The 15,065-nt window shown below is 45.3% G+C and overlaps 1 protein-coding gene across 1 annotated transcript in view; it reads left to right on the top strand.

Annotated features, from left to right (window-relative positions):
• LOC307236564 (pyrroline-5-carboxylate reductase 1, mitochondrial-like) overlaps positions 1-4,816 on the top strand; it is a 6,918-nt gene extending 2,102 nt beyond the window's left edge. The window contains exons 4-8 of the mRNA XM_080009032.1: positions 106-285; positions 2,165-2,386; positions 3,212-3,304; positions 3,821-3,984; positions 4,236-4,816. Of these exons, the coding sequence (XP_079865158.1) occupies positions 106-285; positions 2,165-2,386; positions 3,212-3,304; positions 3,821-3,984; positions 4,236-4,404 (828 nt within the window). The 3' untranslated portion in view covers positions 4,405-4,816. The remainder of the gene's footprint in view (positions 1-105; positions 286-2,164; positions 2,387-3,211; positions 3,305-3,820; positions 3,985-4,235) is intronic.
• The last annotated feature ends 10,249 nt before the right edge of the window (positions 4,817-15,065 follow it).

The following is a 15,065-nucleotide window of genomic DNA, read 5'->3' as shown; positions in this document are numbered from 1 at the left end:
ATCCAGCGCTGATTATACTTCAACCACCTCCTTATTTTTTATTTTTTTGTGTGTGGGTTATTTTCTAAGAAGAAAGTTAACAGAACAGTAATGTGATTTTTGTAGAAACTAGGAGTGAATTTCACAACCAGCAACAAGGAGACAGTGAATAGGAGCGATGTTCTCTTCCTGGCGGTGAAGCCCCACATCATTCCCTTCGTCTTGGATGAGATCGGCCCAGATATCGAAGACCGTCACCTCATCGTGTCCTGTGCGGCGGGTGTTACCATCAGCTCTATAGAGAAGGTAAGGAATCCTCTCTTAATGCTTTATATTTATGTATTTTATTTATTTATTTATTTTTTGATTATTATACTTTACTCACCCTTTAGGAACCATTTGTAATTCTATATATTTTATTTTATTTTTTTATATTTCTGTTATGTATATTGTTTACTTAATTTTTATGAAAAAGTTATTCATTATATATTTTTATATTCAATTTTGTGTATTGTTATGATTTTATATATATTTTCATTTGTTTATATCTTTTTTAAGCTTATATTTTCTCCATATTTCTTTTAAAATATTTTTTCAATTCATATTATTTATAGATCAGGACATTTTGGATGGGCATTTGTTTTACATTGTAGCTTTATATATTGTATAATACTGTTGATTTTAAGAATAGTCCGAAAGCCTTGACCAGGTGGACGTTCGATACACAACTGTTCTTCCTCGTCTCCTCAGCCCCTCAGGCAGAATAGTCACATGTTCCAACCTGAAACACTCATTGTTCCCGCCTATAGAAAAAAATGTAGACGGGCCTTCTAGGAGATACCAAAATGGCTGCCACTGGTTTCTCAACATCCAAATAATGTAGACACATGCACGCGGAAATGTATTTTCGGCAGGGGGGGGGGGCTGCCTTGGATACGTGCATGCATGTGATACCTTACACCCATGCACATATTAATGTTTCAGTCAAGACAAAACCCCTCAAGCCCCAAACAAAAAAAGTCACTCAGTCAGTCATTGATTACATGTTCACATGTTTCATCCGTGGCAGTCAAGTTTCACTGGGGTGGGATTAGGAAATATAGGAGTAGAATTGAGGAACAAAACAAAACAAAACAACAATTTTACTTATTTTGGGATTCTCAGCTTGAGAAATATCACATGTACGTGATATGTAATGTGCATGTGTGGCGTGTGAGTGTGTGAACTGATATGAGTGAGTCTCACGGTCAAAGCCTGAGACTTGGCAGCTCTGGCACAGTGGCATGCAGACACACCTTCTTTCCAGAAAACTAACTCAGGAATCAATCTTATCAACCAGCACATCAATTACTGTTACATGGAGATTTTGGCAGGGAGATCCTGACTGGTTGTTGCATTGCATCGCTGGTTTGGCCCGTTTCTATGAAGCCTGTCTCTTTGTGGAGATGGTTAAGCAGGCAGGAAGGACGGTATGGGGATATTGATATTAAACAAATTTCAGTGACTCACATGCAGCACCTTTGCAGCAGAGAGTCAGACCCGAGTCAGATCTCCGGTGCTGTCCATCATCCGATCCAGACTCCCATCAACTCAGAGGTCCATCATGGTGCGGACGGACTCAGACTCAGTTGCGCTACTCAGCATCTCGCTCTGCGAAAAGCTTTGTCCAGATGGATGGCAAACACGTACTCCAAACTCAGCTGGTTTGAAATCTACCGTGCCATGCATCTCTGCATCCATCGCATCCCTCACAGCCTGTCAACGAACAAAGTCAGGTCATTCAAACTGTCAGACAGAGGGGGTGGAAGAATGTAAAGGGCTCTTCCCTTTTTCTTTCCAAGCGGCGGAGTTGTGTCCATGCGTCAGATCCAAGATAGGAGGCTGGAGGCTGGAGGGGACTCCCTTCTACATAGTTTGGATCTGACGCACGGACGCACATTTTAACACGTTCTACTCACAATTCTAAAACAGTTTATGTCTTTAAAATGTTCTTCTTAATTCTCAACGTTTAAGGTTTATTGCAGAATGAAAGACGCAGGGTCTGCAGCTACCCTAGTGGTAGAGTGCGACTGCGTAGACATGAGGCAATAAGTGAATAAAGTCAATAAGGATCGATCCAGTTTCAACTTACATGATCTTTCGCCACCCCCCCCCCCCCCCCTTTAAACAATGTTGAATCCCACAGAAGCTGCAGCTGTATCGCCCCGACCCAAAGGTAATGCGTTGCATGACCAACACTCCGGTGGTGGTGCGGGAGGGGGCCACGGTGTATGCCACGGGCACGCACGCCGAGCTGGAGGATGGGAAACTCCTAGAGCAGCTGATGGCGAGCGTGGGCTACTGCACCGAGGTGGAGGAGGACCTGATCGACGCTGTTACTGGGCTGAGCGGCAGCGGCCCCGCCTACGTCAGTATAATTACTTAATGTTGATCATTTATTGGTTCCAGGAGGGAAGTGTTGTTGTCACAGCAGCTTGCATAAAAAAAGGCAGCAATAATAACACACATAGCAAAAAGAAAATGCCAATGTGCAATAAACCTGAGGATCACCTGAAAGAATTTTCAATATACAGTGAAGTTAAGGATTAATTTGAAGATACAATACACGGAATTTATTATATACAATTAAAACAATAAAACATTTTTATTGTCTATTACAATAACGTTATAATTTAAAATACGTGTAAACCTTGAATTAACAAATACATTAGAATAAGCCTAGACATCAACAAAAGCAAGAATAATTTGGAAACTTCCTCTAACCTGGAAAATGAAATATAGGGAAAAATGTTTGATATACTGTACACTAACCTGACCATAAACAATACAATAAACCAGAAAAGTAAACCTAATAATGAACAATGAATAACATAAAATTTGGCAAATATACAATAACCCTGATTATCACCGATAAATATAATCGAAACCTGAAAACCCTAACCCTATCCGAAAACAATGAAATAAGTTAACAATAAGGAATCACCAATGAAATATGTAATGAACCTAATGCTTACCAATAAACAATAGAAATATACATAACCTAAAAAATAAACAATGAATAATGGTAATAAGCCTAAAAAGTAAGCAATAAACTTGGTAAAAAAGGCAATATACACTAAACCTAGTAAAATGAACAGTAAACCCACTGTACCAGCTGTAGCATTATTAGACCATTATCGCCGCTGTCAGATATTTGTTCCCTCAGTCTGGTTCTTTGCGTGTGGCCCTCTAGGCATTCACGGCCGTGGACGCTCTCTCCGACGGAGGAGTGAAGATGGGTCTTCCCAGGAGGCTCGCTGTGAGACTTGGCGCCCAGGCCCTGCTGGTGGGGAACCCCCGTCTTCAAAGCTAAAACATATCATGACACAAGGGCTGCGTTCCGATTTGTTTCCTAACCCGAACTCTAACCCTCACACGTGTGTGAGGATCAACGTTGGTGGGATCATGTCGTCGTAGCTTCCGACCGGGAACGCTGGGTCAGTAGCTTTTCGAAGGCGTAAATAGAATAAAGTTTTGTTTGAACGAGTCATGATTGTCGCCTCGACACTTGAATCGCAATGAGCGCCACGTTCTGATCTGCGTATAGACGGAAGTCGCATTAGCTGATATCTGATTTGCATCCGATTTATTTCCACATGTGAACGTGGCCCAAAACGGATATGAAAATGATTCACATCCGCGTATTATTTTTCCCGTTTAGACGTTCATTATCCATGATCTGTCACATGTGGGGCATAATGTCAGAATTGGGTCATTTCAGTTGGCGGTGTAAACGTAGCCTGAATGCCATTCATAGTTTCTCTGTGACGTGACCCTCCCTCTGTCCGGCTTCCTGTTAAAGGGAGCCGCTCGAATGCTGCTGGACTCGGAGCAGCACCCGGGGCAGCTGAAGGACAACGTGTGTTCCCCGGGTGGAGCCACAATCCACGCTCTGCATGTGATGGAGAGCGGCGGCTTCCGGAGCCTCCTCATCAACGCCGTGGAGGCTTCCTGCATCCGGACCCGGTAGGTCTTGGGTGATTCGAACAAATGCAAAGGCCATGTGTTTTGCCTTAGGGGGGGTGGGGTTCTGTCCTCATGGGGACTACTGCTGTGCTTATTTTGAGCCAATAGGTGGCGCTGTATAGCAGAAACCGTACGTGGTTATTTGGCTTAATGGCAGCGGTAAAACGATTGGATATGTAATGCTGTCAAGGAATGACTCTGTGCCTCTTTGCTTCTTTTTTTTTTTTTTTTTTTTTTTTTTTTACCAAAAGGGAACTTCAATCCTTAGCTGACAGAGAGAAGATTTCGGCAGCGTCCATAAAGAAGACCACCCTGGACCAGGTGTTGCAGCAGCCGGGAGTGAGCGCATCCGGCATGGGAGGCCGCTCCGGTGGGATCAGCCTCTTCTCCAACAACAACCCAAGGACCAAGAAGCACTGAGCTTTCTCTCACCGGTGGAGAAATCAGGACTAAACCACTAAATATTGATATATATATATATTATTTTATTTTTTTTACAGTAGGAGGCACCTTCAATGCCTGGAAAAAAAATAATGCAAACTGCTTTATCTGCTGTTCAAAGAGACTGTCTTCTCATCCGTGTTCCATATGATGCGTTTTTGTCCTTTTCCATCATTTTCATTGACATTTCTCAGACCTTATTGTGATTTATAACGTCTATCAGGATGAATTGGCTCATATCCAGATCCTGAGTCAGACTGTATATTGTGCTGACTCCCATAATAGTTGTTGTTTGTTTGCCAGAGAAGTTAGGATTTGATTTAGATGTTCCACAACTTCCACTCTGAAAGGACACCTCAGTGTCTGGAGTAATATAATCTATGCACCATGACTTTGTCTTGTTTTGGGTTTTTTTTTCGTCCAGCCAAACCAAAAACACTCCCCAAATTTCCTAGTACCGAAATATATTTGGAGATTTCAATTTTTTTTAGATTTCGACGACAGTACTTGGCGTTCTATTCTCCAGACCTCCACTGGAGGAATTCCAGATGAGACGACACCGAGACCAAACAACAGTTAAAGCGTCCCGAACGGGTGCCAGTGAAGCCAGTGAAGCCAGTGGAGGGTTCAACGAAAGCCGACCGAGTCATAAAAGCGCTGCTACGCGGCCCACAAGCGGCCTCCTCCAAAGCCCCCGCGTCTCCCCGCGCCTTCATGAATGGAGACACGTGACCCGGACACGTGACCAAACACGCCGACGTCACGCGTCGGGCGCAAGAGAAAGGGAATCAACAAGGAGAGCGCGAGCGGCCGCCGGAGTCCGCGCGACCCCGTTTCGCAGCAAAACAAGCGTCACGTTTCAAAACAAAACAAGCACGCGGAGAACGACGGAGTACCACAACTCACAAACGAGGCAGGTGAGTGGAAGACGACATGACATATATATGATATATATCTATACATATATTAAATTGTGGGGGTGGTTGTGTTGTTATGCTGAGTGTGCACGCCGTCACCTCGGCGGCGCCGCTGACTTGACAGACGCCACCGCTCAAATCCGAAACCTCAATTAATATGGCTTCCGGGTGGGGGGGGTCAGGTTGTGCGGGCTGCGGGAGAGCGAGGTTTTTACGAGGCAAATAACGCTCCTGATTACAGCGTGGAGTGGGGCGGGGGGGGGGGGTTTCCTCCTTCGCTTGTTTGCTCGTGCTGCGTTCCCGGGCAACTCGGAAATGTGCTCGTTCCGCGTCGGCATCTCCCGTTGCCGCCTGTCCGCGGGAATCCATGGACGCCCGCTGCCAATGCCTGTTTGTTTGGCAAAAACCCCACGAGCCGCGGAACGCGTTTCACCGTCGCGTCGAAGGTGCCGAGTGGTGTGGGTCGCCGGCTGGACGCATTTTCGAGTAGAACCCCACGCGCGAAGGGAACTCGGTCCACCGTGGACGGTGTGCGCCGTCACGCCGCTGTGACGTCAGCTCCGACCCCTCGGCACACTCGCACCCGAGCCGCCTGCCTCGGAATTCCGATTGAAATGGCGGTTACTCTGCACTTCTCGTACTAGGTTTTCTGTTCATCCGTCTTTTATTTTCTATTTGATTTCACTTCCCTCGGGTTCAACGCAACGCGGCGTCATTTCCACAAGCAAGCGGCGTTTTCAAACCTAAAAGAATTGGATTGTGGAAGTGGGATTTAAGTGTGTGTGTGTGTGTGTGTGTGTGTGTGTGTGTGTGTGTGTGTGTGTACGTGCGTTGGGTTCCTCCGGCGTGTCACCTCGCGCAGCGGCTCGAACCTGCTGCTTCATCGCCTTCATCTCAGCCGCGCGCCGAGGCAGCGGGTCGCACGAGCAGGTTGGTTCCTGGGATCCCTCGCGGTGTTTATCAGCGATCGATTCAAAAATAATAATAATAATAATAATAATAACAACAAAGTCGAGCTTTCCTCCGGGCGCAGAATGCATGCGGGGGTTTCATGTCGTTGGCGGGGGGCTGCGAGTCCGACCCTTCAAATCGGGGGAATCGCTTCACGTGCGGGGACATGTCGCGTTGCTTAAAATCGTAACAATAGTGCAGTCACCTCAACGCCGTCAACCGCCGCCGCGCAATCGTTTTCTAATCGCATGGTTTATTTTGTTTTGTTTTTTATTTCGAATAATTCCTGCAAGGCAAACACGCCAAGCGGGTTTGTTTCGATCGTGCTGAATCATCACAACGATGCATTTAGGGTTTTTTTTGTTTTTTTGGGGGAATCCACCCGAAACATGGCACCAGCGCCGGGACAAAGGTCTGCTGCGTGGATGAGAGATCCGTGTTCATCACCCCGGGGAGAGGCTGCAAACGATGCTCCTCTGGGGGAGAGAGGGTGGAATTTAAACGGCGCTGATCCGCGTGTATCATTCTGGGAGAGGGGGTGGAAATGATGCTGATCTGTGTTCATCGGCCGTGGGAGCGGGTGGACGTGATGCTGATTTGGGTCCAACAAGTGATGAGCTTCACGTTTATCCGTGCGCCTCAGCAACATTCTGCTGGGAATAGATTTTCATTGGTGCGCATCAAGCACACCGGGTGTGCGTGCATACAGATATAGTGCATACCGTGCATATACGTAAATGTCATACTGTGTGTGTGTGTGTGTGTGTGTGTGTGTGTGTGTGTGTGTGTGTGAGATTTTCAGTGCTTACTAGTTAACTGAACCGTCAAATCCCTTTCTAAAAGGTTATATTTTTCCTTCTGCATGTTTTTCCTTTGTTGTGCATGCATTTGTGCACCAATGTACCCGTGTCCACCTGCTTTTTGAACTTTTATTTTCTAAAGCTCATTGGATTTCATGCAGAATGAAATGGGCTACATGCGTTTTTCTGCTACAGCACACTTTTTACAATGAAATAAACCCGGGCACTACGCCGCTATCCCATTAACCACTAAATGCGTGGAGCCGTTCGTATAATTATGACCTACTCATAGGTCTCGCTTTCAGTGTGAAACTTTAGCTGGTTCTGATGAACACAGAGCTGATATTATGGCCGGAAGTGATGAAATAGTGCAGCCTTGCAATTTCGATCTTGCAACACAAGAGCGTATTTTGGTTATTTATCATTTTAAAGCGGAATTTGAAATCAAAAAAAGTGCGGCACACTAGGCTCACTGTTTTAAAAACACTGTTTTAGAAGTGCAAGGATATACTGGCGGCAGATGAGGACACAGCAATTACAACTCTTGGCAGTGACAGGAACAGGCGGCTCATGCTTGTTTTAGTGGGTGTTAGTGAAGTGTCGTAAAATTTCTCAGGGATTTTGTTCGGTGATAAAAAAAAAAGTGTTTTGTTCGCCGCCTTGGTATTAATCCTCCTATAACACAGTCTGCCTTTAATACAGTCTACCACATTGACCTTATTTTGGGTTTGGTCAGTGCATGCCATTGTCTCGCAATAAGTGGTGACGCTTACTTTGGCAGCAAAGATACAGTTATGAAGGTCAGGGTGTGAATCATCCATTAATAATCTTTGTACAAATTTAAAGTCACCTCAAACAGGGTTCTTACCAGGTCCTTGAGGTGCTTGAAGTTCTTGAACGTCGTCCTCGGAAATGAAACTCCTGGAATACCTTGAAAATAGTCTGTTTTCTGCTGAAGTGCTTGAAAAGTCCTTGGGGAAAAAATGTGAATAATAGTAGATGACTATGAGATAAAAAACATGTAGATATAGATACAGTATACTAATAATATGAGACTAAGATGATATTATATTAAGATCAGATTAAGATCACACTGGAAATGTATTATTTGTTTTGCGTGAAGTCGCTCAAAATGAAACAATTGTGCTTTTAAAAAGTGCTTGAAAGTCCTTGAATGTCTTTTTGTAATGTTCGCTGCTTAAAGTAATGACTATAAGAGCAGGGGCTGAAGTGCTAGGGACAGAGGTCTGTCTGTCTGTCTGTCTGTCTGTCTGTCTGTCTGTCTGTCTATCTATCTATCTAGTGCCAACAGGTGAGTATATCGTAAGCTGCCGCAGAAGCAGGTGGTGTATTTCATGTATACAATATACACACACACACCTCTGGGCGGAGGTAAAGAGAAGCCCCCCACCTCGTCCACCTCTTGCTCAGATATTCAAGTTATTTCATCATCTGTGTTCACAGCGGCCTGGCATTGAAGTGTGTTTAGCAAGCAGCAGGCAGGCCGTCCAGCTCCGCAGGAGAGCTCAGCTTCTGCAGTAAGCGCGGCCTGCCTTCGCCCTTCCCTCCTGCAGGTAAAGAGAAGGGAGTACAGCGGGGGGGGGGGGGGGGGGGGGTTGGTGGCGTGGGCGGTGTCGGGGCTTGAGGCAGGGCGTGGTGCGGATCGGCTCAGAGATTTATGGCCACTTGCGTTGAGCTAGCCAAGACGAAAGGAGGCTCGATAGCGGTGATGGAGGGGAACACACAAACGCGCGCGACTCGAACCGTTCCGCGGCGTCGCTCCAAACGGACGCCACAGATCCAACCCCTTTTTAACCCTAACTTGAAGGGGGGGAGGGGAATATGCGATGTTGATGAAACACCCGGCAAGAGCGCCCGACTGCAAAAACTGCAAAAGGTGGTCACGAGGGCCTGGGTTTGGTCCATGCGTCTCCGTCCTGGGAGGCGTCATTCTCGCTATTCAGGACAATGAATAGCCCCCAGATAGGAACACAAGCACCGGGTTTGTCCACGAAAGTGCTGCACGGGGAATGAGAGAAAAGCCTGGAGGGGAGGCAGAAAAAGATCAATATGCTTCTTTTTTTTTCTGCTTTTCAATGGGGGGGGGGGGGGGGGGTGTTGTGGTGATGAAACCCGTTGCAAGGAGAGTAGGGATTGTGATTGCTTAGCGTTGCAATATGCCGGCTCCGCTCATCAAAGTAGGACTTTCATCAGGAGAGCGCAGCAGCAGCAGCGCTTTTTGGGTTTCTATTTGCAGTGCGGGTCAGGGCTTGTTGGTTGTTCCCCTCACGTGCTCGTCATTTACTTATCCAATATTTTAACCCAAGTAAATAGACCATTGAGGAAGCCACTGACGGCGGTTTGTCACGCACCCCAGCGGAATAGTCAATACGAGAGATTTGGGTAGAGCTCGGAGACGTATTCTTTTTAGGTGGATATTATTTTTATGTTATGTATCATCATTTGTTTATTTGTATGGTTGTTATTCTGTGGCTCTTGTTCTTTGGTTTACAGGACCATTTTTCATTTAGACCTAGAGCTCCTATATTTTACCTATATTTTCAAATGTTTTCTGTCTGCTTAAAAAATAATTGTCTCTCTTGTATTTATTTTAATACACAGTGGGTGATATGTCAAGTCAAAAAAAGAAGTGTGCTTGAACAGTGAAAGGAAAAGCCTTTAAAAGACACAGCAGGTGCAACGCTGTCTTTGTTGGGGGAAAAATGTATTTTTTAATATTCTGAAAATTGAACTTTTTGCTCGCTTCCCTTCCATGCTTGTGCAGATTCCAAATATTTTATGGTAGATTTTGGTTAGAGATTATGGCGTTGGTTTGGAAAATATGGCTGAAAAATTAGCTCCAGGTTGAAAATGCTTCACTGGGAAAGGCTGGATTGTTAATGGATTTTAAGGTGTGTGTGTGTGTGTGTGTGTGTGTGTGTGTGTGTGTGTGTGTGTGTGTGTGTGTGTGTGTGTGTGTGTGTGTGTGTGTGTGTGTGTGTGTGTGTGTGTGTGTGTGTGTGTGTGTGTGATATATGAGTTTTGCCATGTTGTGTTATTATTCTGTTTGCGGTTATCTCTCTCTCTGTCCTTCTCTCCCTAGTACATGTAGTCCTGTGTTACCCGTCTTGGTCTGTCTCCCTCTCCTTCTCTGGCTCCCTCTATCTGCCACTCTGATCCTGCCACCTGACCCCATTCAGCAATCAAGCCAGCTGTCTTCACCTTGCTTGTGACGCCACCTGTGTATCTAAAGTGTTCTCCGTTCACTTAGTCCTTGTCAGATCGTCGTATCCACTGTGTCAATATGACTGCGTCAAGTCTACCACTTCATCAGACTACCTAGCTGCCCTACTTGACCTTCCTACCCTGATCTACCTACCTGCCTGCCTGACCTTTCCACGTTTGCCTGCCTGCCTGACCTTTCCACGTTTGCCTGCCTGCCTGACCTTTCCACGTCGGCCTGCCTGCCTGCCAGTCCCTCGTACTTCCCTGCCCTGATCTTCCTGCCGGCCTGACCTTCCCAGGCGTTGTTTCCCCTTTTCCACCAAGGCATATTGAGGGCCAGTTTGGAGCCGCTGCCTTATCTAGAACTAGTTCTTTGCCTTTTGACAGAGAGAGACCCGGCACTGGAACTGGAAAAATGGTTCCAGAGCAGCGCCACTTCGGGGCTGAAAAAGAACCAACAACCGCTTATGTCAGGGCTTAGGGGCGGGGACAAGCAAGCAAGCCAGAGTAAAATATTGTGTCTGCAACTTTTATCGCTTCAACAGTGCAGAATTCACGGACGTAAAATTTGGTCCGAGGAGCTATCAAGTTGAAATATTGTAAAAATATCATATGCTATGAAGTCGGCGGACAAACCGGGCCAATTTGGTAGTGAATATTGAAAACCAGGGGCGGAGCGAGCTCAAACTATGCACGCGGAGCACAGAGCTCCAACAGAGTGAGGGAGCTCCGGGCTATGGACTGCTGGAGTTTAAGCCCGCTCTTCCCCCGGTTTTCAACATTCACTGACAAATTGCCCCCATTTTCACCACATAGATGTTTATCATGTTCTATCCCACTCATTATTACCTAACCCAATAAAACAAAAAAAAAAAAACGAAACGAGCAATAATAATTGTCCCCCATCCTGATGAAGCGGTGGAGACGTATGCAGACATCTACAGCGATGTGATGATATGGCGGTGGAATGAATATATGGAAGCGAATGACGTCATATGGAAGAACTCTGAGGCTTCAGCCCTTTTCTATTACCGGTGAAGACATGACTAACAGCTCACTGTTGGCACTTCAGATAGGATGCTCTGGAGGTGGGGCATTATGAGTAATCATCCAACCTTTTATCCAACATTCTAATGAGGGACGTGAATAAAATAATCTTTGCCCGAGTTCTGGGTGGAAGCAGCATGATATTAGCATGATAACCGTGGGTTTTACACAGTATCAATATACACCAATCACCCATAACATTAAAACCTGACAGGTGAAGAGAATATCATTGATCATCTTGTTCCAATGGCATCTCTCAAGGGGTTGGATATATCAGGCAGCAAGTAAACAGTTCTTAAAGTTGATGTGTTGGAAGAAGGAAAAATGGACAAGCGTAAGGATCTGAGCCACGTTGACAAGGGCCAAATTGTGATGGCAGAGCATCTCCAAAACTGCAGGTCTTGTGAGGTGTTCCCGGTATGCAGTGGTTAGTACCTACCAAGAGTGGTCCAAGGAAGGACAACCAGTGAACCGGCGACAGGGTCATTGGCACCCAGGGCACATTTGAAAGGTGATCGAAAGTTGTCAGAACACGCAGTGCATAGCAGCTTGCTGCCTATGGGGCTGCGGAGACACAGACCGTCAGAGTGCCCATGGTCAACCCCTGTCCACCACTGAAAGCGCCAACAATGGGCACATGAGTGTCAGAACTGGACCCTGGAAGATGGCGGCCTGGTCTGATGAATCACCTTTTCTTTTACATCATGTAGATGGCTGGGCGCGTATGCATCGTTTACCTGGGGAAGAGATGTCGCCGGGAAGAAGGGGAGGAGGCAAGCCGGTGGAGGCAGTGTAACGCTTTGGGCAATGTTCTGCTGGGAAACTTTGAGTCCTGGCATCCATGTGGATGTTACTTTGACATGTACCACCTACCTAAACATTGTTGCAGACCAAGTACACCCCTTCATGGCAACGGTATACTGTGATGGCAGTGGCCTCTTTCAGCAGGATAATGTGCCCTACCACACTGCAAAAATAGTTCAGAAACGGTTTGAGGAACATGACAAAGAGTTCAAGGTGTTGACTTGGTCTCCGAATTCCCCAGATTCCCCAGGGATGTGCTGGAACAAGAAGCCCTATCCATGGGGGCCCCATCTTGAATTTTCAGGACTTCAAAGTTCTGCTGCTAACGTCTTACCACAGGACACCTTCAGAGGTTTTGTGGAGTTGAGCTGTTTTAGCGGCATGAGGTGAGCCTAGACAATATTAGGCAGGTAGTTTTAATGTTGTGGCTAATAGGTGTTTCTCAGAATGATGATGCAACACCAGATGCACCTCTAACAAAGGGTGTTTATCTGACGTCTAAACAAATGCGAGTAGTACACGTTAAATAATCTAATTGAAAGATAATGAGTAGCAGAAGTTTAACCTCATACCCCGGAAAGGCTGTTCAGTACCTTTTTAGGAATCATTGCGTTTTGGTTTATGCATGCACCGAGTACGGAGGAAACTGAGGAAACCACAGACGTGCTGTGGATGTGGATGTGGGTGTGTGGGCTGTTTGCAAACCCTGGTTCCTCATCTGGTTCCAGGCTGACGTATCGATAGCTGCTCCCTTTTAATCTGGTCCTCCAGGCAGCAGAGGCTCCTCTGCCGTCCCACGGACGCAGCTCCATGTTCACTCAACAACAAAGTGTTCGTTACTGAGCTCCAAATGCCTCCTCCCCACATCGAAAACGCTGTGAAACGAAAACCACCGCAGCCCAAACGCCATCTTTTAGAGATGTTTTCACGATTCTCAGCGGCTTCATTAATTATTCAGAGCTTCGGAGTGCTGTTTATTTAGTATCAAAATTAACTTATTCATTTATTTGTTTTTTAAAAGCAACTGAACATAAATGGTGGCGACAAGTGATACACATGTTGCTGTTTTTCGGACTTTCAGCAGAATACACACAATTTTGCGTCGAACACTGCGTGAAATCTGGCTCTTGGTGTTTTGTCCAATTATTTTTCAGCTTTGTTTTTTTAAGGCTGTCCATCACAATAAATGGCCAAACAAAATCATTACATTTAAATATTAACAATAACAGCTGATTTTCTATGTGATATGATGGACATTTGTTGAGGGAGTTCTTTGCCCAATACAAGTGTTGATGTTAGTTTTGTCATTAATAATTCAGCTAGTTATATAGAGTATATTTTGGCTAAATTGAATGCACTTTATCCATTGTGGTTTTTGAAGTGATGCTTAATGCACAGGGATGGGACAACACCCACCCCACTTATTGTTTAGTGATAACCACTGAGTTCAGAAAATATTGGCCCATTAAGCAAAGAGGGCTAGAAATACAAATTTAAAACGGTAAATATTGATTAGAAAATAAGACACAACAACATTTCGTAGAGAGAGTTTGATTTAAGTGCTCATTATAATTACCTAACAGCAAAGACATATCTCCACTGAGTGTATCTAACAAATATTTAGATAACGTCATCCCAAACTGAGAAATGACTTTCTTTTATAGCGCAGCAATTACCGGTAATACATTATCATAACAGAAGAGCTTTTGTCAAGTAATGGTGTTTTTAAAGTTATTTGAAGTAAACCATTCATTTTTATACTAAATGAATCGTCATCCTAACACTAATATTTAAACAGTTTTTATTTTAGAGAGAGGCATTCTTCTCCACTGTGGTAAAGGCGTAAGTCTACTTTCAACAAAAGATAACTTTTCAAACAAAAAGATGCATTTAGAATATATATATTTTTTTACATGTAGCGTTCTGGGCAAGACTTCAGCTGGAACTATTACCTAAGTTTGCCGACAGTTCAACTTTATTCCCCAGCTTATTTCCTCTCGGAATCATTGTGAATACACTTTGTATTGGGGAGACGGGGTGGGGCTCTTTGTCGATGAGTTCTTATAGTTTGCCTTTACGTGTGCCGTACAGTACAATCGAATAGTAATGATAAAAAAAGCAAGCAAGCAAAATGCATTTAATAAAATAGGTAAATATACAAATTTTCAGATGGCATGATTGTTGGTGCCAGACCAGGTCAGACCAGACCAGTGCTCAGAACGGTGCAAAAAACAAAAAACATCAGGTGAGCGACAGTTCTGCGGACAGAAACACCTCGTTGATGAGAGAGGTCCACGGAGAGCGGCCAGACTGGTTCGAGCTGACAGAAAGGAGACGGTAACTCAGACGACCGCCCTGTGCGGTTGCGGTGAGAAGAAAAACATCTCACAATGCGCAACACATCGAACCATGAGGCGGTGGTGCTACAACAGCGTAAGACCGCGTGGGGTTGCACTTCTGTCAGCCAAGAACAGAAAGCTGAGGCTGCAGTGGGCACAGGCTCACCAAAAATGGAAAGTTAAAGACTGGAAAAACGTAGCCTGGCCTGATGAATCTCGATTTCTGCTGAGGCCCACAGATGGTAGGGTCAGAATTTGGCGCCAACAGCATGAATCCATGGACCCAACCTGCCTTGTGTTAACAGCCCAGGCTGGTGGCGGTGGTGTAACGGTGTGGGGGATTTTTTTCTTGGCACACTTCGGACTGGTTAATACCAATCAATCATCGCTTGAATGCCACAGCCTATTTGGGTGTTGTTGCTGACCGTGTGCATCCATGGCCACAATTGACCCATCTTTTCATGGCTACTTCCAGCATGATAATGTACCCTGTCACAAAGCAATAGTCGTCTCAAACTGGTTTCATGAACATGACAGCGAGTTCAGTGTTTTTCAGT

This window comes from Zeus faber (genome assembly GCF_960531495.2).
Source record: "Zeus faber genome assembly, chromosome: 11".
NCBI classification, from domain to species: domain Eukaryota; kingdom Metazoa; phylum Chordata; class Actinopteri; order Zeiformes; family Zeidae; genus Zeus; species Zeus faber.
The sequence above is the reverse complement of the archived record's forward strand: the minus strand, read 5'-3'. Positions and strand labels throughout refer to the sequence as shown.